Source organism: Chironomus tepperi, unplaced genomic scaffold (assembly GCF_022539635.2).
Source record: "Chironomus tepperi strain 1889 unplaced genomic scaffold, CSIRO-AGI_Ctep_v1 contig_293, whole genome shotgun sequence".
Classification (NCBI taxonomy): Eukaryota; Metazoa; Arthropoda; class Insecta; order Diptera; family Chironomidae; genus Chironomus; species Chironomus tepperi.
Window position 1 is genome coordinate 78,951 of NW_027226415.1, and position 25,072 is coordinate 104,022.

General features: G+C 34.0%; 5 protein-coding genes across 6 annotated transcripts; 4 read left to right on the forward strand and 1 right to left on the reverse strand.

The window, feature by feature from the left end:
• Nucleotides 1–588: 588 nt before the first annotated feature.
• Nucleotides 589–2,314, forward strand: LOC139092085 (carboxypeptidase B-like). The gene is made up of 3 exons (XM_070642365.1): nt 589–730; nt 994–1,726; nt 1,786–2,314. The coding sequence occupies exons 1-3, from the start codon at nt 663–665 to the stop codon at nt 2,242–2,244; spliced, it is 1,260 nt and encodes a 419-aa protein (XP_070498466.1). The 5' UTR covers nt 589–662; the 3' UTR covers nt 2,245–2,314.
• Nucleotides 2,315–3,467: 1,153 nt separating this feature from the next.
• LOC139092098 (uncharacterized) lies at nt 3,468–5,324 on the forward strand. The gene is made up of 4 exons (XM_070642385.1): nt 3,468–3,543; nt 4,206–4,271; nt 4,331–5,146; nt 5,203–5,324. Exons 1-4 carry the CDS (start codon nt 3,468–3,470, stop codon nt 5,238–5,240), a joined length of 996 nt encoding a protein of 331 aa, XP_070498486.1. The 3' UTR covers nt 5,241–5,324.
• A 1,133-nt stretch (nt 5,325–6,457) lies between these two features.
• On the forward strand, nt 6,458–7,609 carry LOC139092099 (arrestin domain-containing protein 3-like). Its single transcript, XM_070642386.1, has 4 exons — nt 6,458–6,533; nt 6,595–6,636; nt 6,708–6,773; nt 6,828–7,609. The coding sequence occupies exons 1-4, from the start codon at nt 6,458–6,460 to the stop codon at nt 7,607–7,609; spliced, it is 966 nt and encodes a 321-aa protein (XP_070498487.1).
• An 832-nt stretch (nt 7,610–8,441) lies between these two features.
• On the forward strand, nt 8,442–23,847 carry LOC139092092 (carboxypeptidase B1-like). Of its 2 annotated transcripts, none has more exons than XM_070642376.1 (3): nt 8,442–8,557; nt 19,041–20,032; nt 20,817–21,114. In XM_070642376.1, exons 1-3 carry the CDS (start codon nt 8,487–8,489, stop codon nt 20,999–21,001), a joined length of 1,248 nt encoding a protein of 415 aa, XP_070498477.1. In that variant the 5' UTR covers nt 8,442–8,486; the 3' UTR covers nt 21,002–21,114. The 2 variants fall into 2 exon arrangements, with proteins under 2 accessions (XP_070498477.1, XP_070498478.1); XM_070642377.1 differs by lacking the exons at nt 19,041–20,032; nt 20,817–21,114 and adding exons at nt 22,745–23,657; nt 23,718–23,847 and having other exon boundaries at nt 8,448–8,557.
• Nucleotides 9,257–10,099, reverse strand: LOC139092084 (uncharacterized). The gene is made up of 3 exons (XM_070642364.1): nt 9,996–10,099; nt 9,801–9,929; nt 9,257–9,687 (listed from the first exon to the last, which is right to left on the reverse strand). The coding sequence occupies exons 1-3, from the start codon at nt 10,054–10,056 to the stop codon at nt 9,257–9,259; spliced, it is 621 nt and encodes a 206-aa protein (XP_070498465.1). The 5' UTR covers nt 10,057–10,099.
• Nucleotides 23,848–25,072: the final 1,225 nt, after the last annotated feature.

Consider the following 25,072-nt stretch of genomic DNA (forward strand, 5'->3'; position numbering starts at 1 on the left):
AAGACTTTTCCAGACATGCTTATAGACTGTCAGTTTTTTAAAATTATTGCTTTATTCCCGAGTGACACAAATGACTTTCAGACTCGTTCAGAGATATACATTCTCGATACAGCACAACTTTTTGTTAGGAAATCGCTATGCTGCCTTATCACGTCCCATCACGATGAAAATTTGGTTCATCGCGTTTTGCTGCTCGGGATTTACTTACTTACTTTACTCATTTCGATGACTTTACTGATTAATTGTGATCTTTGGCCTCTCTAAGATGCCGCCTAAACGAATCTAGGCTCTGTTGAAGGCTTCCGTTTGTCAATTTCCGATATTAAGTGACGGATAAATCACATGACAAGATGGTGTTCTCAGATTGTTGCCACTTCTGTCACTTGTAACAAAAGTTGTCTGCACACATTTGATGGCACTAAATGGTATCCACCTTCATTTGAAAGAAAAATGATATTGTGTGCCCATAGCAGAGCCTTAAAGCAGTCATTTCCATTTATGCCGCTCGGGACTATTTTATCTCAAGTACATTCCTAATCTCCAAAAAGCTCATTAATCATTGAAATCATTTTGAAAAACAAACCGCGAATTAAATATAAGGCATACCATTTTTGCCGGCTCAGTTCATTCTTAGGTGTTGTGCTGTAAGGAAAAAAGTGAACATGAAAGTTATTTTGGTTGTTTTAGTTTCACTTTTTATGGCTGCAAATGGCTATGAAAGTTTTAAGAAGTAAGTTATGAGTTATCAGTGGTGGGCAACCTGTGTGCACACTTGTGTGCCCTGAATGTCTATGGAAATGCCATGAAACGCATGTCATGTGCGGTTTTGTTGTGGCTTACCACGAGCAAGGTGTGCTCACCACTGAGTTAGAAGGTATTTTACACGCTTTTATTCAACTCCTCTGTTTGTACATCAAACTGAGTTACTTCTGTTGAAGAGTCAAATTACATGTTTGATATGAAATGCTTAACTCCCAATTTTAAAATTCACAGCCACAAACTTTACGAAGTAGTTCCAAATGTTGATCAATATGATGGACTTGTTGCCTGGGAAGGTGCTCCTGGCGTCGACTTCTTCAAAAGAAAGAGTGCTGGTCGTGCATCAATCGTTTTGATTGCACCAGAGCAACAACAAGAATTTGAGACATTCCTCAGAATCAACAACATCCTTCATAATGTGATTATTGAAGACTACGGAGTTGAAATCGAGAAGGAACGCGAACAGATGGCAGAGACGAGAAAACGAAAATCGGCATTTACAGTTGATGGACAAGCTGACTTTAGCGTTTACTGGAGTTTTGAAGAAATGCAGTCATACCTTCTTGGCTTGAACAGTCGCTTCCCAAATCTTATTCATGTTGAAAATCTTGCATTTTCACCAGAAGGACGTCCAATTTATGCTGTTAAAATTTCCACAAATCCAGTTTTTGGACAAAAACCAATTATTGCTATGGAAACTGGCATGCACGCTAGAGAATGGGCATGTCCACCAACAACATTGTACTTGATCCACAAATTAGTAGAAGATCCAGTTACAAGTGCTGAATTATTGTCACGTGTCGACTGGTTGATCATCCCAATGCAAAATCCTGATGGATATGAATTTACAAGAAGCACAAATAGATTATGGCGTCAAAATCGCAGAAATGTCACAGCAACATGCACTGGTGTTGATTTAAATAGAAACTTTGCATTTTCATGGAGAGCTGCAACATTAACACAACCTGTAAGTTATGTCTATTTTTATAGAAGCCTTATTTATTTCTAATACATCCTTCTATTTAGTGCGGCAGTCAAACCTATCCAGGACCATTTGCATTTTCCGAACCAGAAGATTTCCAACTTCATCATGTCGTTGAACGTTATGCAGGACAAGTCAAGATGTACTTGAGTGTTCACTCATTTGGTGACTTAGTATTGTTCCCATGGGGCTACAGTGATGCACCAGGAAGAATTGAAAATTGGGATGAACTTCTTCGTGTTGGTAACATCTGGAGAGATTCAATTCTTGCTGTAACTGGAAAGGATTATTATGTTGTAAACAGTTTGGAATATTTCGGTAATATTAATGGTGCTGTTGATGATCATATGCTTGCTGTTCATGGTGCTTCAATCACTTATACACTTGAGTTGACTGATGGATTTGACTTTAGATATCCAGAGGATAGAATTCTTGCATTAGCAGAAGAAACTTTTATTGGCTATCGAGCATATGGACATTACATTGGAACTAGATTCGGATAAAATGCTTTGTGATAAATAGTTTTAAGGAATAAATTAATAAAATGTTGATATTTTGAATATTATTAAATAATTAGAGTTGCTTAATAGTTATCTACATTCCGCTTATTTCCAGTAAACATAGTTAATCATCAGTTTCTCGACTTTATACTCTTCAATCAATAAACAAGTATTAAACATTTATGAGCTTTTGCTATCTTATGTCTCGAGTATTAATATGAATGAACATTTAATTTACTATAAACAGTCTTATCTGTCTGTCGGTACCTTATCATGCGAGTTAAAGACTTTAAAATTTCACTTATCATTTTGGAATGAAAACATCTCAACATACATTATATGACTTAGGTTATGATTTTAATTGAATAACCTTTTTATGTGAACAATATAAACCAGTGATAGACATACTTTTTGTGTACAATTGCACATCTAAGCATCAGGGACATATTCAAGGGAATCAGGAAGGATGGGGGTGTGGCGGTCAAAACGTTCCGTTTTTGGAAACTACGATATTCTATGGTGTTTCGTAAAAAAAGTAGTGGGCAGCTTCTATTTTTCGCGGCACTTATTGGCGGCAGACCTCGACCATGTCCGAAACCACACATGGCATTTCCAAAAATTTCCATCACTGATCTATTCAAAGAAAATTCAAAAACCTCAGTTCAATCACAAAGGTTGCACACCACTGGCAATATCTAATAAATCTAGGTATATGCAATATCTAATACATCAAGTGCTTTAATAAACTGTATATTAGGGTTTATGGTTTATGGAGCTGTTCTAAAAACTAAGACTTCCCGGTATCGTTCCCAAGTTTTGTCTGAGAGACTGATATTTCAAAAAACTTGCAAGAAACACTGTTTTATACCTAAACATCCACGCTAACAGACTCAATTGTGTAAGCATACCTATAAGCGTGTGACTCGTAAATCAAGATATTGAAAAACTGCTTCCTTTAAATCCGCATCTAAAGATTTCATCATTTAATATAAAATTTCAAACCGAATTGGATCCAGATCCAGATCCAGGTTTAAATCGAAATATCTCTTATTTATTTTTCTAGAAATCTCATTTGTAACATCTGCTCTGAGTTAGTCCGCTTGAAATTGTTTATTAACTAAAATGTATTATGTTTATGCCAATTGAGAGAGAATTGAGGAATTTAGAGAATACAATATCAGTATTTAAATTAGTTCCTCAAATATTCTCAAACACACCGGACTCAAATGGCAGAAGTTAAATTAAATCTTTATCCAAATGTGGATGGTACTTGTACATTCTTTCCTGGTGATACTATAAAAGGTATTTAATCAAATTAAATTTAAGGAATTGTACACAAAATAATACTCATTTTATTGAATATTTTAGGAAGTACAGAGTTGATAATCCGTGAGCCCAAAAAAATAAGAGGTAAAGTGAATCAATCAATGCTGATAATTGCTGAGCATTAACTAGTTGTCGAGTTAGGAATTTAAAATATTGAACAAAATTTTAATTCAGAAACCCGAGCAACGTAAATTAAGAAAGGTCTGTGTGTCATCTATATGATTGTCAAATTTGAGCGGATCCATTTGGTGTTAGTAATGGAGGTTTAGCGGAGCCTTTAAAGCTCCGTGACAAAGTCTTCTTAATGTGTGTTGCTCGGGTTTCTTAATTAAAACATGGTTCAATTTCTTAAATTCCCCAACTAGACAAAAGTATATTGTAACTAATTGAGTTGAATTAATGCTTTCATGCAGAGTTGTCAGATAGATGTCTGTGGACAGGTGCCTATATGTACCATAGCTTTTTACTTTTTCTAGGTATTATCTATGGATTTTTCATTGGAAATTTGCCTTCTTGACTCTTAAGTGACAACTCTGCTTTCATATATTACTTCAATGGCTAAATAATAAGTCATTTTTAATCAGCCTAATATATTAGGCACTTCCATGTAATTCTCAAATATTGATGTCTGTTTTTAGAATTCTATATTCACATTTTTGGTGAAGCAACTGCAAATTGGTCATCACGAAGCTGTGACACCACAAGTAAGTGGCTTACAAATTTCAAAATTTTATAACAATTGTAATCAATTTTTATTTTGTAGCTTACTATACAGGCAAAGAACCATTACTTGATTTTAAGTTTACTGTACTTGGTAAACATAAAGGACCTAAATTTATATTAGAATCAGGAGTTTATAAATGTCATTATACCTTTAAACTTCCTGATAACATTCCATATTCATTGGTTATATCAGGTGGTCAATTTAGTTCCAAAAGTGGAACCATTAATTATCATGTTGAAGCTGTTCTGGTTATGTCTTGGTTAAATATAGGTGATAGAGTTGGATTTACTGTTATTCGTGAAGATGATTTGAATCTGTATCCAGAACTAAAGCTTCCCTTGAAAAGTGTCCAGAACAAGATTTTTTCCTTCTTCTTTAAAAAGGACGAAATATTGCGTATGTCTGTATCGATTCCTTATTCAGGATTTACTGTCAATCAACGCATTCCAATTACAATTGAGTATAAGAACGAAAGTACTGTTGACATTCATCATACAGACATTAGATTTATTCAAGTTCTGACTCTAGTTTTACCACGAGAAGGAAATCCTAAAAAAAAGAAAAAAGAAATGGTTATTTCCAGTGAATCAACAGCTGGTGTTTTGGCAAACAGTTCAAAAACAATCAAAACGGAACTAGTTGTACCAAAAGTTTTCAAATCCAACGATAAGTTTTGTATGGTTGTTTCCATAAATTATCTGATTGAAGTTGTAGCTGATGTAAAAAGTGGATGTCATCTTAATAAAAAAATTAGATTTCCAATTACGATCGGAAATGTCCCAATAAGAACGAATGATCAAGTTCGCAGTTACGATACTTATCGGCCGAGAGGAATAGCTTACAATAACGACTCTCGTAAGTTGACTTATTTAGACCAATGTATTAGATTATAATTGAATCTTATTTTACAGCTCCATCATTTGACGAAGCCTTGAACTTTGTACGTTGATTCAATAGTAAGCATATGAAATAATTTGATTATTACAATATAAACGAAGAGCTCGTAGTCTACTCGAGTTTTGTATGGCATCACTTTAAAATCCGAAATAAAGATTGTTATTAATAAAATTTACATTTATTTCTTTTTATGACCCCTAACATACTCACATTAATGAGCATACGCAGAGCATGCTGTTTTCATTCAAATGAGCATACTCAGAAAAGTGTGTATACTCAGAGTATGCTCTTTGTCTGTTAGGAGACACAGAAACAGGGGTAAGGAGGTTTGGGATTTTTATATCGATTTTTTAACACCCTGAGCAGCATGGGAAAATAATGCAGCAGTTTTGCAGCAAAAATATAACAATTGGTCAACGTAAATCAGTTGTTGGCAACCTTTGTGCCGCGGCACAATATTGCATAGCTAATTTTTCTAGAAATACCATGAACCATGTTTCAGTCGAGGCTTACCACAAAAAGGTGTTGCAAATAACAAATGTTGCCCACCACTGCGAGATTATGTCTATTCATATTTTTGTATTGATTGACGTTGATTGATAACGAATTGCTGTCCTTTTGTCAATACACATGAATGGGGTTGTTCGTATATTACTTAACACAAAATAAGGGAAGGCATGTGAGTCGAAGTGACTCGATGGCGGAATGGTTTAGTACTTCGATATAGGAAATTTTTTCACGTGTCCTTTTTCAAATCATATGCATTGGAAGTGCGGCTAATAGCCTCCCTTTTTAGGCTAGGGACGATAAGCTGATAATAGCTTCATTAAAAGAATGATTCTGATCCCACTATTAACTGTAGGTCTACTGAGTGCAGTGGTCTGACGCTCCCTCACTTGTTAAACAATCATTAGCCGTGAATCGACTAAGCGCAGCTCTGGATCTCAATTGATCCAGCTTAAAGACTGGATCGGATAAGGCTGAATAGCTAAAAGGTTTTATGAGAGAGGATGTCGGTTTGTTTCAAAAATCCAATTTTAGACGTTATGTAATAAACGAACGATCCTTTTATGCTATTTTTAAATGTTTTGATTTATGAAAATCAAGAAGGAACTAAAGTCTACATTACAAGTATGGTGAAATTCAGATTTCACACCATAAAATACAATAAATTTCGTAATATCCAAGTATTTATTTAATATTATTTAGAAATTCAGAGTGAAACAATTTACTGAATTGAATTAAGTTTCAGGCAAGTTGCAGGTTTAAATGGCTGAAATAAGAATAAATCTTGAGCCAAATGTGAATGGCGTACTGGTATTTTCTCCTGGTGATACTTTGAGAGGTTCGGAATAAAAATATGCAAAGAAAATTGTTAATAAAAAAAATAATTGTTTTATTTAAAGGAAATGCGGAATTGATAGTACAGACACCAAAACGGATGAGGGGTAAGAATAATAATGTGATAGCTGCATAATTTACTGATTGCTGCATATATTTTAAAATACTTTTCCTTTAGAATTTTACATTCATATTGTTGGTGAAGCTATTGCTAATTGGTCATCAAGTGGCTGCCACAGTACAAGTAAGATGTTTTAGTTCTAACATGACTTTCCACAATTTTAACAAGTATTTTTAGCTATCTATACAGGCAAAGAACCATTAATTGATTTCAAAATGACTGTACTTGGTGAAGAAAATGGACCTAAATTTATGTCAGATCCAGGAGCTTATAAATGTGAATATGCCTTTAAACTTCCTGATAATATTCCATATTCATTAGAGGAGTCAGGTTGGATATTTGACAGCTACAGTGGAACAATTGCGTATCGAGTTGAAGCTGTTGTGGACAATCCATATAAAATGAGTAAAAAAATTGAATTTATTGTTACTCGACATGATGACCTTAATCTTTATCCAGAACTTAAGCTTCCCTTAAAAATTGTAAAGCAAAAGATTTTTCCCTTATTCTTTAAAAATGATGAAATATTAGACATGATTGTGTCAATTCCTTATACTGGATTTTCTATAAATCAGCGGATTCCAGTTACAGTTGAATATAAAAATGAAAGCACTGTGGACATCCGTCAAACAGTCGTAAAATTTATTCGAATTCTTACTCTTGTTTTCCCAAAAGAAGAAAATCCTAAAATAAAAACAAAAGAAAGTGTCGTTTGTGAAGGACGAACACATGGATGTTTAGCAAAAAATTCAATTATAATTCCAATTGAGTTAGTTGTACCAAATCTATCGACATCCAATGATATGTTTTGTAAGGTTGTTTCTATTACATACGTAATTCAAATTGTTGCTGAAATTGATAGTGCATTTCAAACAAATAAAAAAGTTAGAATTCCAGTTACAATCGGAAAAGTTCCAATACGATTTGAGGATCAAGTTCAAAACAACAACACCCAGTAGACGACAGCATGTATTTTCCTGATAAAACTATATTAAAATAATTATATATAAACCTAATTATATACCAAAATGTTTGAATGTAATTAACTGCAGAACTCAAATTAGCTTATGAACCTTAATGAGGCTTTGTAAGGAAACATCAGCAAAACTACAGCAGATGGTCGCCCTAGTGTTAAAAAACATGATAATAATAAAAATTGGACAATTTTATTCAACATTTTTATTAAAAATTTCAAAATATGTTGAAATAATAGAAATTAACAGTTTGAGACCAAATCTCAACAATCAACCTATCTCTTTCTCCATACTCTCTGTCAAAGCGCTATATTTTCAATTTTGATGTTTTTCAGTCTAATGCTTTTGGGACTTCATTGTCTAATTTTAACGTTCATACAGCGAAGTACCTGAAAACCACACGTTGGTTAATCAATCTAAAATCCGGCTACAGGACGAAGTAACTCTGACTTAATACCTAAAAAATTTGCGAAATTTCATTAATCAAAATATTATTAATCGACACTCAATTTTCCTTAGCTTAATCAGCACATCCAGAACACTTTCATGATAGATTGTCAGTGGTGGACAACCTTTCATTTGTCGCGGCACATATTGGTAGTTGCCTTGACTGAAACCGCGCACGGCATACGGCTCATGACATTTAAAATATTTTTTTTTCGGCACATTAGTGTGTCGCAGCACACAGGTTGCCCATCACTGTGTTAGATGATAATGACATAATCTTATCAATTTTAATAAGCAATACAGATGCATCATATCAATCTATTAAGTCACACTTGATGTGTAAAAAATATAGCAAATTATTTAGTGGCCTTAAAGAGTTCAGTGAGTTGAGTTTAAAGCAGGAATTTCAGACAAAATGAAACAATTTCTTATCAGTTTCATTATTTATTCAGTAGCCGTACTGACAGCCGCAAAAGATTACAATGGGTAATTCAATAAATTTTAATTATAGTAAATAATGAATGAATTATTACCTCGTTTTTCTTAACTTGCTTTCTTATCTGTCTGTCTTTCTGTCTTTCTGTCTTGGTCAAATCTTGCGATTGAATTTTCGACCACTTCTACCGCTCCAATCGAGCTGAAATTTTTTATGGATGTGTATTCTCGATGACAATACAATATTCAAGCATTTGTGAATCATAAAATTGCTTAGTTATGCTTTAATTAATTTATGAAAGTTTTAAATGAGAAAAAAATCCATTATCAATGATGTATATTTTTTATATGCCTAAATAAGTCATTTATGATGTTTAAAATGCATAAATATAGTTCATTGTACATTAAGTAATAATATAATTAATTGATTTAAGTATTACTTAATGTAATTTAAGAGATTTCAATCATGATATGTTTTCAAAAGTCATTTTCTCATAGACATCCAAGAGAGGAATTTGAATTTTAAAAAACCGTTAGACTAGAAACTGTTGGAAACGTATTCTAAAGTGTGATCAATTTTAACATAAGCTACAAATAAATAAAATATGCTGGTAAATTTCATAGTTTACTTAAATAAATAAAGAAAATTTAAAGCCAGAATGACTGTAGTCTAATATAAAATATTTTATTTAAAATAAAAAAAAAAAAAAAATAAATGACTACAAACAAAAGAGTATAATACTATTATTATTATGATGTCAAAGCATCAGCTGAAGTTTCAACTGTTGGTGTTGAAACTGGTGCTTCATCAGTTGGTGGATCAATTGTGGCTGGTACATCATTAGTTGGCTTATCAATTGCATTTGATGCATCATCAGTTATGGGATCAATTAAATTTGATGCATCTCCAATTGGTGCATCAACTATAATTGATTGTGGTGGATCAATCGAGGTTGATACAATCGGCAATGATTTTTCTGTCGGGGTTTTCTTGTATCGATTTACAAGAATCAATCGATGGGCTTCAAGTCTTTCAATTTTGTCTTTTAATTCCTCGATTTCGGTTCCCATTTGTTCTGCTCTTTTCAAACTGTACGGGCCTTCTTCTTCTTCGTGAGATTTTCGTTGTTGTTTTTTATTTTTCTTATAGATTTTTTTTCGTTTATTTTGATTGTTTCGACCTAAAAAATTAAAAAGGAATTAATAGATTAATAATCCAATTAAGTCTTGAAAAAAATTCAAGAAACAAAAAAATATTTTAGTAAATTTAATTCTATTAACTTTGATAACTCACCTTTTCTTGATCGATTAGTCTTTGATGGCGGTTGTTGTTTATTTGATTGATTAGTCGTTGCTGGCGGTTGTTGTTGTTTATTTTCAGGTGTTGCTGGTGTTGCTGGTTGCTGATTTAATCTTTGCTGGGCTAATAGAATGAAAAAAATAACAAAAATAACAAAATAATATAAAAGTTTAGAAAAAATATATTTACAATGATAAAATGCAGCAACGGCAGCTCCCACTGCTTCTACTTGATCGAAAGGGTTTATCATGTTGTTTCTGATCTACAATTGGTAATAAAAGTTAGTTTAAAACTTATTTTTACTTAAAAGCACACTTACCTTTTGTTGAAGAAACTGACTGTTAATTTTATACGGTTTTGCAAAAATTTGTACGGTTTTAGCACTCCAAATTTGAATAATAAATTAACGGCTAAAATACAAAATTTTTATTGTTAATATCAATTGATATTTACTAAAAAAATCATGTATATTGGTATAATTTATCCAAGTTATCAACTAATTAATAGTAAAAATTAAAATTTTTGTTTTAATATCAATAAAAAAATATTTCTTTGCGATAATTTTAAACGGTTTCTAAAATTTCAAATACAAGTGTTAATACGAATTCTTTGATGCTAAAACGTGCTAAAACGAATTCTCAATCCGTTTAAGATGGCGGATTTAATATTTAAACCAATTGATTTAATCATTAGTAATTTTTTCAGGGATATTTTTCAACGGAAATTTGGTTTTTGAAAAAAATGTAAACAAAAAATTTAGTAAACAAATTAGCGACATTTAAAATATAAATTAAATTTAGTGAAATTTAAAAACATCGTGTATAAAGTGAGTTTAATTGGTCGAAAATTAAAAATACTATTGATAAAATACTAAATAAATAATTCGTGTGAGAAGAAAAGTGAATTTATAAATTTGGAATACAAAATTCTTGAAAATTTTATTAAGTGAATAATCAATTTATGATCATAAATATTTAATAATTATTAGTTAATAAGGGTACGAATATTAGAAGGACGTAAGCAAAAAAAAAGACCAAATAAGTGAAAACCATTGATAGTGTTCTGTGATAAAGAAAAGTAAGTGAAAGAAGCCTTTTGATTCATCTTAAAGAGGTAAGTCTTTATTTTACATTAATTTCATATTTTTACATTAATTTCATAATGCAAGAAACTTCTACACAGAAAAAACGTCGTTTACAAAAAGCTAAAGAAAAATACGAACTAAAGCGTTCACTTGAGTCTGAAGAAAGTAAACGTTTGAGGTTGACAAAACGTAGAAAACTAGCCAAAAATGAAAGTGATCTTCAGCGTATTTCTAGACTTAATTTAGATAAAGAACGTCATGCTCAATCAAGACTGATTGAAACGCAAGGAGTTCGAGCGGCTCGTCTTGAACTTGATAATTTTCGACATTATCAAGCAAGACTGATTGAAACGCAAGAACATCGAGCGGCTCGTCTTGAACTTGACCAAGAACGTCATGCTCAATCAAGACTGATTGAATCACAAGAAGTTCGAGCGGCTCGTCTTGAACTTGATAATTTTCGACATTATCAAGCAAGACTGATTGAAACGCAAGAACATCGAGCGGCTCGTCTTGAACTTGACCAAGAACGTCATACTCAATCAAGACTGATTGAATCGCAAGAAGTTCGAGCGGCTCGTCTTGAACTTGATAATTTTCGACATTATCAAGCACGACTAATTGAATCACAAGAACATCGAGCGACTCGTCTTGATGCTGACAGTCAAAGACATGCCAGAATTATAGCTAATGAAACTGAACAAGAGCGTAGCACTCGATTATATCGAGCTCGCTACGCATATGCTCAACGTTCAAGTGATGCAGAAGAATTCGATCGCGTTATTAACACATTCTGCGATAGAATTTGCGATATCTGCTTGAAGCGGTGTTATCCAAATCAAGTAGTAATTTATCGACTGCATACTCCTAAACCATACTTACCTCAAGAACTCTTAGATAAAGGAATCTTGGAGGTTTGCCATAGATGTAATACGCATCTTAAAAATGGTCGTAAAACTAATGCTCCTCCTAAAGCCTACTGGAATAACTTGTATCCAGGTGATATTCCAGACGAAATTCATGCTTTAACAGAGGTTGAAAGAAGACTACTACTTCGTGTTGTTCCATTCGTCAAAGTTATTAAACTTGACGGACGCTTTGGCCAATGGTCTTTCAAAGGCCAAGCTACATTGTTTGCTCTTGACATTTTCCAGGTTAGTGAAAAACTACCTGATATGTTACCAAGAGCTAGTGATGATCTTAGTGTTGTAGTAGTAACTGAGACTCTTGAGAACTTAAATGTTTCAAGAGATTACACAATAAACCGTGATCGCGTTTTCACTGCTTTACGGTGGCTCATTGCAAATAATCCTCTTTACAAAGACGTTACGATCAATGATTCTGTAAGACTTGATCAAAACGACATTGTACGAGTTGTTCCAGCAATGGAACCACAAGAAGAGAGTAATGAAATGAATAACATTTCACGAAGCAACTACAAGCCTCTTAACAAATCCAATAAATCCAGAATTGTACGCGCTTCTTGGAACCAGGGAAATTCTATAGTATTTTCTGAATACGCAGGTAGCCAATGTTTTGCAATGGCACTTGCAAATATTGTTAGAGCAGCAATTCTTCATCCGAGTGAATGGAAAAAAGACATATTGGATGAAAATATGATTGCAGGAGATCATATTTATGAAGAAATTCGTTTTAAAACGAATCAAGGGTTTCCTGGAGCATTTGTAATACCTAATTCAGGATATCTTGAAATAAAAAATCTTGATGTCATTAAAACTGATTTCCTCATGTTTGATGAAGCTTTTTCCATTGACTATGATGATAATTCGTTATGTTATGGAAATTTAGACGACAAAATGAATGACGGTATAGAAATAAAGAAATTACTTGATGCAATTAATGAACTGTTTTCGACTCACAAAGCGGGAATCATAGTTGCTCAAGATATGTCACTTGGTCTATTGAAGTATGATGAGAAGTATTACTTTACTGATTCTCATTCTTGCAATCCTAGAGGCATACAATTAAATGATGGTACTGGAGTTGCATGTGTGATTGAGTGTGACACGATCGAAGAATTTCATCGTGTCGTTCGACGCACTCTTAAACCTAAAAATGCACAATTTTGCATTCACTATATTGATGTTATTGTAAAAGGTAATATAATGAATATGGAAGACTATTTACGACAACATGCTCCAGAACAAGTTTCTACAGCTCTCGAACATGATCCAAATCAAGAGGTTATGTCTCAGCATATGCATGTTCAGACATCTCTTATGGGTCCGATTGACGCAGTTCAACCTGATGTTGAAGATGAACTAATTGAGAGTGAAAATATCAATGAAATCGTTCGTAAAACGAAAGATAACATTGTAAATATTAATCACGAAAAGAAGGCAGAAGAATTTGCTTGGTATCACCTATTTCCTTATGGCAAGAATGGATTGAATGAGAACCGACCAGTTCGAATCACTCCATTAGATTACTTTCAATCGAGAGTAGAGGGATTAGATACTCGATACCAAACAAAAGAATATCTATTCTATGCTCTGTCACATTTTGAATATAGTAGAATTCAATCTACTATTGCAGCTTGCTGCAAAAAGTTCAAGGACGAGAAGGAATTGTTGAAGACGTTCATCTCTACTTGAAAAATTTAAGAGGCTCTGCAGCTTATTGGAAAACTGCAAATAACGAATTAGTTGCTCAAATTCGTTGTCTTGGCCCACCAACTTGGTTCATTACACTAAGTTGTAATGATTTGAATTGGCTTGATATGCGAAAAGCTTTGCTTATTGCTGATAATCAACCAGATGTAGATCCAAGTAGTATAAGTTTAGATGAAGCTCAAAGATTAATTGAACTTTATCCAGTAGTTCTTAGTCGTCACTTTATGAGAAGAGTAAATGCTTTCATAAAGTACATTAAGAACAATAATGAAGCTCTTGGTGGCAAAGTCAAGGATTACTGGTGGCGAATTGAGTTTCAAAATAGAGGTAGTCCTCACGTTCATATGGTTGTATGGATTGAGAATGTACCCTCATTTGAAACTGATGACGGCATTAAATTAATTGACGATGTGGTATCTTGTCATCTTCCTTCTGAAGATGAAAACCCTGAACTTTATAATTTGGTAAAAAAAAACCAAATGCATCGTCACACTCATACTTGTCATAAGCGAAATGCGATTAATTGTCGGTTTGGCTTTCCTCGTCAAGTATCAACGACAACTCGAATGGTTCCTCAGACTTCTGACGAATTTGTTCGAAACGGTGGACGAATTTGTACTCTTAAAAGAGGAATCCACGATAGATACGTGAATAATTATTCACTGCCTATCCTGAAGCTATGGAATGGCAATATGGACATTCAACCTTGTGGATCGAATGAAGCTATTGCCCATTACATAGCAAAATATATTTCTAAATCTGAGCCAACAAATGTGAATCCAAGTATAGCACAGGCTATTAGAGAGATTCGTAGAGAAGAAACTAATGTTTCTCGAAAACTATTTAAAGTATGCATGCGAATATTAAAAGAAAGACACATTTCTGCAAGCGAATGTGCTTATAGATTGTGTCATTTACCTTTACGCGGAAGTACTCGAAATTGTGTTTTCCTCAATGCTCGTAAACGTGAACAACGTTATCATGTTCTCAGATTTGAGGGAAATCAAGCTGCAGGTGTTTGTGCATCTATATTCGAACGATATGAAAAGCGGCCGCGAGAACATAATGATTACAATTTTAATGAAATGTGTTTGCTTGAATTCGCTATGTTGTTTGAGCCACATTATGGCACACGCAATGACAACACTGAGGAGAGTATAGATGCAGAAGTTGAGGATGATTTGGATTCTGAACAACCAAGGCAAAGAAGAAAATTAATTACACTTACCGATGGTAAGAAAATGGTTATAAGAAAAGTCCCAGCAGTTGTGCGAGTACCTTTCTTTATCATGCACAATGATCCGGACAATTACTTTTATAGTCTACTATTGCAATACGTCCCATATCGAAATGAGAATGAGCTTATTGATGAATATAACAGTCCTCGAGAAGCGTTTCTTGCAAGAGAAGCTCAATTAAAAGAAAAAAACACACACATGGAAACGTTCCGTGAACGTGATCGACAGCTTGAAAATGCGTTCAATCAGGCTCGAGCTTTTAACATTCTTGAAGAACCTGAAGAATTTTTTGAGGCAACACTGCATCAGGAAATTTTAGATCCAGGCATGACTGACGAACAGTTCACTGCTGCATGTTCAGCTATGAATTTAAAGCAGAGACAGCTTTTTAATTTAATTACGAGCAATATTCACGATCAACTCCAAGGTAGTACTAGACGTTTACGATTGTTTGTTACCGGAGGTGCTGGTGTAGGCAAAACTTACACATTCAACACATTGACTAATCAAGTAAGTAGATGCTTTGGAAGAAAAGCAGTTAAAGTAGCTGCACCAACTGGCATTGCTGCAAAATTAGTAAATGGTGTTACATTACACAGTTTACTGAAATTGCCCATTGAAAAGAATGGATATGTTTCAACAAATATTGCATCTTTGTCAGGTAATTACTTGAGAGTCATGCGTCAACAATGGAAAGAAATAGAATTTGTTTTCATTGATGAAATTAGCATGGTTTCATACCAAACATTATGTAATATCGATTCACGTTTAAGACAGTTGAAGAGTAGAGAAGATTTACCATTTGGTGGTCTTAATGTAATTCTATTTGGAGACTTAATGCAATTGCCTCCGTGTAATGGAAAACCGGTTTTCGAACAACCTAGAGAACACTATCCTGCCCCAAACTTATGGAGACTCTTTTCTCTAGTTGAATTAACAGAGAATATGCGCCAGCAAGGAGATACAACTTTTGCTGATCTCCTTAATGCTTTACGAGTTGGAAAAATTAATGCTCAACATATTGATCTGCTCAAGACTAAGATGTTAAAAGATGCAACTGGTGAATTTGCAATAAATAAAGCTATTCGTGTTTACCCAACAGTAAAGTTAGTTGCAGCATTCAATCAATCTGTTCTTGATTACTATCGAGCACAAGGAGAAAGAATGTTTAAAATTCGAGCTCAAGATCAAATTGTTGATGCAAGAATTAACGCCAACATAAACATGGATACTGCAGTACCAAAAGATATAAATTGCACTGGAGGTTATCCAAGAGAACTAGAAATATTTGTTGGCGCTAGAGTCATGCTTCGATCTAATATAGATTTTGAAAAGGGTCTCGTTAATGGCATTATTGGTAATATAACGGAAATTATTTGGCCCCATTTCCGAAGAGACCAATTATATGAGACTGATTTACCTACTCTTCGTATTGATTTTGGACGCGAGGGAATTCATTTGATTGAACCTCGATCTATTCAATTCCCAGCTAACTATAATCAAGGTACAGTTGAGCGACGAATGTTGCCATTAATACTTTGTTGGGCATGTACAGTTCATAAAATGCAAGGTAGTACATGCGATTTTGCGGTTGTTTATCTAGGATATAAACTCTTTGCTCCAGGTCAAGCATATGTAGCATTAAGCAGAGTACGGACTCTAGAAGGATTGCGAATTGAAGAACTGGACTGTGCTAAATTAACCGACCCAAAAAGTACATGCAATGAAAAAGCCTTGGCTGAAATGGAAAGAATGCGTCAATATCAGCCTCCAGATGATGACGTTTAATGGACGAGCATGCCGACTTTCAAATGTGGAGATACGATCACAGTCCAAAATTTATTCAATTGCAGATTGAATGAACAAAAATATTAAATTTTAATATACACTGAATTATAAAATAAAGGTTTTTTATGCCGTTTGAAACAGTTTAAGTACTTTTCAGACGGCTTTTTCCTTTAAACATGTAAAAAATTTGAATAAATATAAGTATAATAATAATAATAATGATGTAGTTTAATTTATATTTGCTCTCTTTCCAGCTTAATAAACTTAATTAATTGGTTTTTATTTGGAAAATTTACTTTTACTGGTACTAATTGAACAAAAAAAAATTTCAGACTTACAGAAATCCATTTCAAAACTATCAGCGTGATCTAAACACGGACGAACGAAGCGAAGCGAAGTGGAGTCCGACACTACTGTAATCTAATAACAGTCGGACGAACGAAGCGAAGCGAAGTAAAGTCCGACACTACTGTAATCTAATAACAGTCGGGCGAACGAAGCGAAGCGAAGTGGAGTCCGACACTATTTTGATCTAATAACAGTCGGACGAACGAAGCGAAGCGAAGTAAAGTCCGGCACTACTGTGATCTAATAACAGTCGGACGTAAGAAAACCCCGCATTTATCGACGTTGGTAAAAAAAAGTTCGAGCGAAGCTCGAACTAAAATAGTTCGAACGAAGTTCGGACTTGGTTGAGCGGAGCTCACAAATTTTTACGACCTGAACGGAGCGAAGCGAGTGAAGGCGTGAAAATTTTCAAAACTTAACACAAAACTACGATTCATTAGATAATCTTACAATGATTTAGTAAGAAAAAGTTCGAGCGAAGCTCGAACTAAAACAGTTCGAACGAAGTTCGGACTTGGTTGAGCGGAGCTCACAAATTTTTACGACCTGAACGGAGCGAAGCGAGTGAAGGCGTGAAAATTTTCAAAACTTAACACAAAACTACGATTCATTAGATAATCTTACAATGATTTAGTAAGAAAAAGTTCGAGCGAAGCTCGAACTAAAACAGTTCGAACGAAGTTCGGACTTGGTTGAGCGGAGCTCACAAATTTTTACGACCTGAACGGAGCGAAGCGAGTGAAGGCGTGAAAATTTTCAAAACTTAACACAAAACTACGATTCATTAGATAATCTTACAATGATTTAGTAAGAAAAAGTTCGAGCGAAGCTCGAACTAAAACAGTTCGAACGAAGTTCGGACTTGGTTGAGCGGAGCTCACAAATTTTTACGACCTGAACGGAGCGAAGCGAGTGAAGGCGTGAAAATTTTCAAAACTTAACACAAAACTACGATTCATTAGATAATCTTACAATGATTTAGTAAGAAAAAGTTCGAGCGAAGCTCGAACTAAAATAGTTCGAACGAAGTTCGGACTTGGTTGAGCGGAGCTCACAAATTTTTACGACCTGAACGGAGCGAAGCGAGTGAAGGCGTGAAAATTTTCAAAACTTAACACAAAACTACGATTCATTAGATAATCTTACAATGATTTAGTAAGAAAAAGTTCGAGCGAAGCTCGAACTAAAACAGTTCGAACGAAGTTCGGACTTGGTTGAGCGGAGCTCACAAATTTTTACGACCTGAACGGAGCGAAGCGAGTGAAGGCGTGAAAATTTTCAAAACCCAACACAAGACTATGATTCATCAGATAATCTTATAATGATTTAGTAAGAAAAAGTTCGAGCGAAGCTCGAACTAAAACAGTTCGAACGAAGTTCGGACTTGGTTGAGCGGAGCTCACAAATTTTTACGACCTGAACGGAGCGAAGCGAGTGAAGGCGTGAAAATTTTCAAAACTTAACACAAAACTATGATTCATCAGATAATCTTATAATGATTTAGTATAAAATGAATGATATGAAAAACAACTGAACGACTAAATGAAAAACAAAAAACAAACAGATCGATATTTGGACTAAAAAGTTGAAAATAAATACTTTATAAAAAAAAACTTTTTAAAAAAAAACCTCGTTTTTCGCGTAGACTAAAAACTAAAAAATAAAATACTTTATAAAAAAAAACTTTTTAAAAAAAACCTCGTTTTTCGCGTAGACTAAAAACTAAAAAATAAAATACTTTATAAAAAAATCTTTTTAAAAAAACCTCGTTTTATAAGTGGACTAAAAAGGAGAAAATAAATTTTATTTTGTGCTGTAGAGAAATTCTTTTGAAAGTTGAGACCACACATGAATTAAAAACATGCACCTTGACCATATCGTATAGTTCTACAACAAAAAACGAGGGCGCCTGGTATCAGAACTTGATCCAAACTTTATCAAAGCTTCGCGCCCTCGTTTTTTGTTGTAGAATTATACGATATGCTCAAGGTGCATGTTTGTAATTCATGTGTGGTCTCAACTTTCAAAAGAATTTCTCTACAGCACAAAATAAAATTTATTTTCTCCTTTTTAGTCCACTTATAAAACGAGGTTTTTTTAAAAAGATTTTTTTTTATAAAGTATTTTTTTAATTTATTAATAGCTATAAAGTCTATGATGTGTCACCAACAAAAGAGCAAATTCCTTTTGTTATGAATTGGGAATTTACGGCTGGCATTGATTTCTGGTCATATGGACGTGTTGATCAAGCATTTCGTATAATGGTCTCGCCTGAAATTGAGTCAAATTTCTTGAACTTCCTCAACATGAATGAGATTCGATACAGTATTGGAATCGAAAATGTCGAGACAGTCTTGAAGAGCGATAAGATAACAAAAAGAAGCTTGAGATTAGCAAATGGTCTTCCAAATTTTAATTACTACTGGAGTTATCCAGAAATGGAGGAAATTTTTAATCGTCTGGCCACAAACTACCCAAGTTTAGTAAAATTGGATGTAATTGGAAAGTCATATGAAGATAAGAACATTTATGGCGTTCGAGTCTCAAAGAATGAAGAATTTGGATTAAATCCAATAATTTTCGTTGATGCTGGTACACATGCAAGAGAATGGGCGGGAATACAGTCAGCCTTTTATTTCCTTCATCAACTTGTTGAAAATTCTACAATTTATAATGATTTACTTGATAATGTTGATTATGTCTTTGTGCCTGTCGTTAATCCTGATGGCTATCAATATTCATTTACTGAGGATCGATTATGGCGTAAAAATCGTCGTTATGTCAATTATACATGTACAGGCATTGATTTAAATAGAAATTATCCATACATGTGGAGATATAGACCAGGTAGCTGTCAAGGAAATAACCATCCTGGTCCATATGCTCTTTCTGAACCAGAAACTGCAGCTCTTGCCAAATATATGAAAAGCTTCAAAACTAATCTGAGACTTTATTTAAGTACACATACTCATGGAAGCTACGTGCTTTGGCCATTAGGATTTGCTATGGATGTATACATCAAAAATCACAAAGAACATCAAGAGCTCGGCGACAGATATGCAAATGCAATTTTTGCAGCTACTGGAAGGAATTATACAGTTGGAAATTCTGCTGATGTTCTTTACATTGCAAGTGGTAAGTTTGTAATTTTTGTCGGTATATCAAGGTTTTTGGTGCTGAATCTCGAATAAAACTTGGAGTGGGGAATTGTGTGTGAAGTCAAGAATCATGTTGGGTTCGACAAAGCTCTGCGCATCTGTGCCTCTGGTCTACCTTCTCTGTGTCTCTGTTCTACTTTCTCTGTGCCTTGTTTCTTTAAGAAATCTCAAAAGCTTTCCTATTTCCTTCAAGCTTAATGTTACCTCAATGTTGATGCTCGTCTTCATGGATATAAATATAAGAGTTCATAGTCTTTAATCCAGATCTCAAAGTCGATTCAACTTTTTCATACAAAATTCGAGTACACTTTGAGCTCTAGTCTTGATGAATCTGAAAGTATTTAGTTCAACTTGACCCTGAAAACACCCATGTATGCCATAAAAAGCTGGATTTATCAACGACAACCGCTTGCCAATTATCGGTTCTTAGTATAATAGTGTCTTGATCGACAGCCTCTTTCCATGAGTTCTTTGGCTGCCCTCGTGATCTCTTGCCATCTATAAAGTCAGACTTAAAAGCCTTATTTAATAAAGCTTTCATTGCCAATGCATCATAAACAATATTTTGAACAACCGATAAAGAACTTCCACAACATTTCATATTCTAAATTTCACAAACTTACATAATCAACATTTCAGTGCCAGTCGCTTTTTTAATCATGTCTGTGCCTATCTTCATTCTTTTACATTTTACTTTAAGAATCACGCCTTTTTTAATTCATTAAAGAACTAAATTTACGACTTTTCATATTTCATTTCAGGCGCATCGGATGACTTTGCCATTGCATATGGAAATGCAAATTTTGCTTACACATTGGAATTGCCTGGAGGCGGTTCTAAGGGATTTGATTATCCACAAGACATGATACATGACCTAGTCAAAGAAACATTTATTGGATATCGAGAATTCTCTCTGTTTATTAAAGAGCGTTTCAAACGTATCTGAACCGTTCATTAAACAACTTCATGCTGTGCTGAAAAATACGATGATATAAATTTCAGTTCTTGTGTGTAGAGATTGTGCCTTAAAGAATAAATTGATTGTATTTTACACAATTATGTCCATTTCTTTCTCTCTCTTTCCATTTCTACCTGCCTCATTCTAGTGCCAACTCTACACTTGTGTCGATTATTATAAAAGTTGAGCTGTTCCAAGAATACTTCAATAGTTATTGTTTGTTCGTTTAAGTGATAGCATTCAGTTCTTTTGTATTTCGCTTGTGACTTTCTTAATAAATAATGTTAAAGGCATTCATATTGTTGACATTAATAGCACTTTGTGTGTCTAAGAAAGCTTATGATGGATATAAAGTTTATGACATAAAGTGTAAAAATCAGAACGAATTGAAATTATTGGAGAAATTTGAGGCAAATGAAGCTGAAAAGCATGAATTGGATTTTCTATCGCTACATAATAATGTCAATGATGTCGCTCGTGTTGTTGTAAAGCCGAGCGAACAGAGATTTGTGGAAAATTTCTTCAAGCAGAATAAATTGGATTATGAAATTACAAGCGACAATATTCAGCTGTAAGTTGTGGATATTTCGTGATGTGAATGAGGTGTTGACTTGAGAAAAAAAGACATGTCAATTCTTTGTACAGTTAGAATTTATATCTGTGGACTGTTATCGAACGTGATGTGAATTAAGCATTAATATAAAAATCAGGCATAAATTATTAATTCAGGTGCAAAATTAAATGAATTTTATTGGTTCTTCAATAAGTATGAATAGGCAGGTTTCCAGTTAACCAACTGCATATTTATAATATTGCACTTATAGTGTCGAAGCTCAATCACCAATACTGATAACGCTTCCGCGCCGTTTGACCGAATTGTTGTGTTGCTTTTGAGCTTGAAATTATTAGTCCTTTTTTGTTAAGCCGTCGTTTTTGTTAAGGTCGTCGTTGCTTGTTCTATTTTGAATCTCTCATTGGTTCTCTTATTATGTGCTTAAGAATGGCAACTGTATATCTAATTCCTTCATCAATTAATTAATCATATGTCCTTATAACTAGACAATCAACTAGTCAAATTTAAATTTGAGTAGACAGCAGAATCACACCCGAGCGGACAAAAAATACGTCAGAACTAGACATCAACTGGTCATTAAGATGTCATTACTTACTCACTTACTTTGCTAGTCGTACTGATCAGTTCTGATTCAGTTGCGTCTGAATCTGGCTCTATCGTAGGCTTCTACTTAACAATTACCGATACAAAGCGCAATACTAACTCTATTGACAGCTTCCTTCCAAGAGTTCTTTGGACGTCCACGGGTTCTTTTACCGTCCAGAAAGTCAGTTTTGAAGAAGTTGTCATTAACTAGTGAGAATTGTAGTTCTGTCCATTCGAGATAGTTTTCTATGCCCTATCTTCATGCTAAGAACGTAGTCGCAAACGCATGGAATTGCATTATGAGGTTATTGACCACTTCCCTACGTAACGCTTTGTCACAAAATCATGAACTAACATTTATTATCCATATGCTTCCCAAGCATGGACAAGCTTCTATTTTCGAACATTCCCAAATAACTCTTTCCCAAAGCACATATATTTATTTCAAATCAGACTTTCATCAGACATCGAAGTTAACTCAGATTCTAGTTGACTCGACTCCAATTGAAATATGAATTCTGCTCCAAATAATACAGCAGCATAAAAATCACCAAATTTTCCTTTCGTTACAGTGCAATAGACAAAGAATTTGAAGAATTTCGAACATTATCCCAATCAAAATCAGATGAACTCAGATTCGATCGATACTATCGTTATGAAGAAATTGAAAGATTCCTTAATAAGCTCGAAGGTTCCAACGATAATGTCAAAGTAGAAAATGTTGGAAAAACATTCGAAGGTCGTAACATTAAAACTGTAACAATCACAAAAGGTGATGGAAAGTCAAGAAATTCAGTTTTTATTGACGCTGGAATTCATGCACGTGAATGGATAGCACCAGCGATGTCACTTTATTTGATTGATCAATTGACGGATTCAAAAAGTAATTTTTCAAAGTTATTGGACCTGATGGATTTTGTCATTCAGCCAGTCGTCAATCCTGATGGATATGACTATACATTCAGATTCTTCCGATTATGGAGAAAGACAAGAAGTTATCAAAGTATTGTGAGCTGTCGTGGTGTTGATGCTAATAGAAATTATGACTTTGAATGGAGTACAGCCGGTGCCTCCGATAATCCATGTGCCGAGACATATCATGGCGTAAAACCATTCTCGGAAAATGAGACAATAGCCAGTCGTGATATCATAGAAAGAATTAAGGATAAATGCAAATTCTTCCTTACATTCCATTCATATGGCAATTACCTAATTTATCCAAATGGATATACCAAAGATTTACCAGAAAATTGGGAAGATCAGGATGAAGTTGCAAAAGCCGGCGCAGATGCAATTGAACAAGCTACAGGCACAAAATATAGATACGGATCTGTTTCAAACACATTGTACATTGCCAGTGGCGCCTCAACTGATTATGCATACGGTGCAGCTAAAATTCCAATTGCAATTTGTATGGAACTCCCAGGTGGTGGATTTTTTGGCTTTGATTTGCCTGCAAGTGAAATTGAGAATACTGTTAAAGAGGTAAGAGAATATGTGGATTTTTGGTATGGATGGAAATCATTTTTTGTGTCTTTTTTACAGTCAATTATCGGCGTTCAAGCTATGGTGGAAACAGTTGCTAGAAAATATCCAAATTAAGGAACTTGTAAAATTCTATGTAATGTAATGTCTATTTGAAATGCTACAATAAAACCAAGAATATTAAACGTAATATAGGTATTGACTTTAGTTCACTTTGCATAATATGTCTAAATCTGACTCCAAGCGATACAAATGAAGAAGGCTTCACAATGTAGCTTTTAAGACTCCGAAAAAGCTCTTTTATTAACATTAAAAGGAAGCCAAGTCAGGGTCGTAGCCTGGGGAAGGGGACATTATGGGAACAGACCCTACGTCCTTCATCTACATGCCAAATGACAGCCATTAAATCTCCGTGACCAAACCTTATTTGTGCTGCTCGGAGCGACTTCCCTAAAACAAACAAAACATATGTAAATGTTATCAAGTTTCCGGAATATTTAACATAATTTCCTACTGATAACATTCATTTTTGTTAACTGAATTTCCTATCAAAACTTTTCATTTGCTGCTTTGTTTCACACAAATGTGCAATATGTAAAATTGCACAAATCACAAATGATTGAGTCAAACAGAAATTTACAATATTTTCACCATGCGAATATTATTAAATTAATTAAATTTGTTACAGATAACGGTAGGCTGGCTATTTTCGCATTTGTTTTCGGGATTATCGTTATATTAACGACACTTACAGTACTTACTGTACTTATTGTACTTATTGTACTTGTAAGAAAAGTAATGTATTTTTATATGAATTAAATAAATTCAAATTACAGTCTTGGATTTTTGGAGTGTCTGATCGTTGGAAGAGCTATAAAATTGCAAACTTTTGATGACTGTCAAATTGCTGGTATTTAATATGACCAGAGCTCAAAATTGAATTTAAATCGACTTGAATTCAACTTGAATCGAGTGAAAATTTTTTGAAAAAAATCCAGTCGACTTGAATTTATTTCTCTGGACTTCGAGCTCTGATTTGACAATTATTTTTGATTCTAAGGGACTTTTTGTTGAAAATATGGAATGTAAATAAAACGAAAAAAAACAAAGCAATCTAAGAACTTCGAATAAATGATTATTTTGTTAACTTAATCAGGTCTTAATCAAAGAGTCTAAGTGGAACCTTAAAACCTTCGTGACGGAGCCTTCATAATTTAATTCGCTCGAGTAAAAAAGTTGTACATGACCTTACGTAATAAAAATAAGCGTGCCTTTATTTATATTATTTACTGTATTCAAAACTAACACTGAAAATAATTGTGTAATTCAAAGTACAATGCATTACTCTTTAAGCTTTCAGACTGAAAATTTGATTATTTTCTATATACCTTAATAAAAAAGAAAAATTGTGTTAA

Excerpts from the sequence above, each read along its gene's own strand:
- LOC139092085 (XM_070642365.1), top strand. The coding sequence starts at position 663 with ATGAAAGTTATTTTGGTTGTTTTAGTTTCACTTTTTATGGCTGCAAAT. Across the intron at positions 731-993 it reads GGCTATGAAAGTTTTAAGAA|CCACAAACTTTACGAAGTAG; the intron begins GTAAGTTATGAG and ends TAAAATTCACAG. Across the intron at positions 1,727-1,785 it reads CTGCAACATTAACACAACCT|TGCGGCAGTCAAACCTATCC; the intron begins GTAAGTTATGTC and ends CCTTCTATTTAG.
- LOC139092098 (XM_070642385.1), top strand. The coding sequence starts at position 3,468 with ATGGCAGAAGTTAAATTAAATCTTTATCCAAATGTGGATGGTACTTGT. Across the intron at positions 3,544-4,205 it reads TCCTGGTGATACTATAAAAG|AATTCTATATTCACATTTTT; the intron begins GTATTTAATCAA and ends GTCTGTTTTTAG. Across the intron at positions 4,272-4,330 it reads ACGAAGCTGTGACACCACAA|CTTACTATACAGGCAAAGAA; the intron begins GTAAGTGGCTTA and ends TTTATTTTGTAG.
- LOC139092099 (XM_070642386.1), top strand. The coding sequence starts at position 6,458 with ATGGCTGAAATAAGAATAAATCTTGAGCCAAATGTGAATGGCGTACTG. Across the intron at positions 6,637-6,707 it reads GACACCAAAACGGATGAGGG|AATTTTACATTCATATTGTT; the intron begins GTAAGAATAATA and ends CTTTTCCTTTAG. Across the intron at positions 6,774-6,827 it reads AAGTGGCTGCCACAGTACAA|CTATCTATACAGGCAAAGAA; the intron begins GTAAGATGTTTT and ends AAGTATTTTTAG.
- LOC139092092 (XM_070642376.1), top strand. The coding sequence starts at position 8,487 with ATGAAACAATTTCTTATCAGTTTCATTATTTATTCAGTAGCCGTACTG. Across the intron at positions 8,558-19,040 it reads GCCGCAAAAGATTACAATGG|CTATAAAGTCTATGATGTGT; the intron begins GTAATTCAATAA and ends ATTTATTAATAG. Across the intron at positions 20,033-20,816 it reads TGTTCTTTACATTGCAAGTG|GCGCATCGGATGACTTTGCC; the intron begins GTAAGTTTGTAA and ends ATTTCATTTCAG.
- LOC139092084 (XM_070642364.1), bottom strand. The coding sequence starts at position 10,056 with ATGATAAACCCTTTCGATCAAGTAGAAGCAGTGGGAGCTGCCGTTGCT. Across the intron at positions 9,930-9,995 it reads CGTTGCTGCATTTTATCATT|CCCAGCAAAGATTAAATCAG; the intron begins GTAAATATATTT and ends TCATTCTATTAG. Across the intron at positions 9,688-9,800 it reads GACTAATCGATCAAGAAAAG|GTCGAAACAATCAAAATAAA; the intron begins GTGAGTTATCAA and ends TTAATTTTTTAG.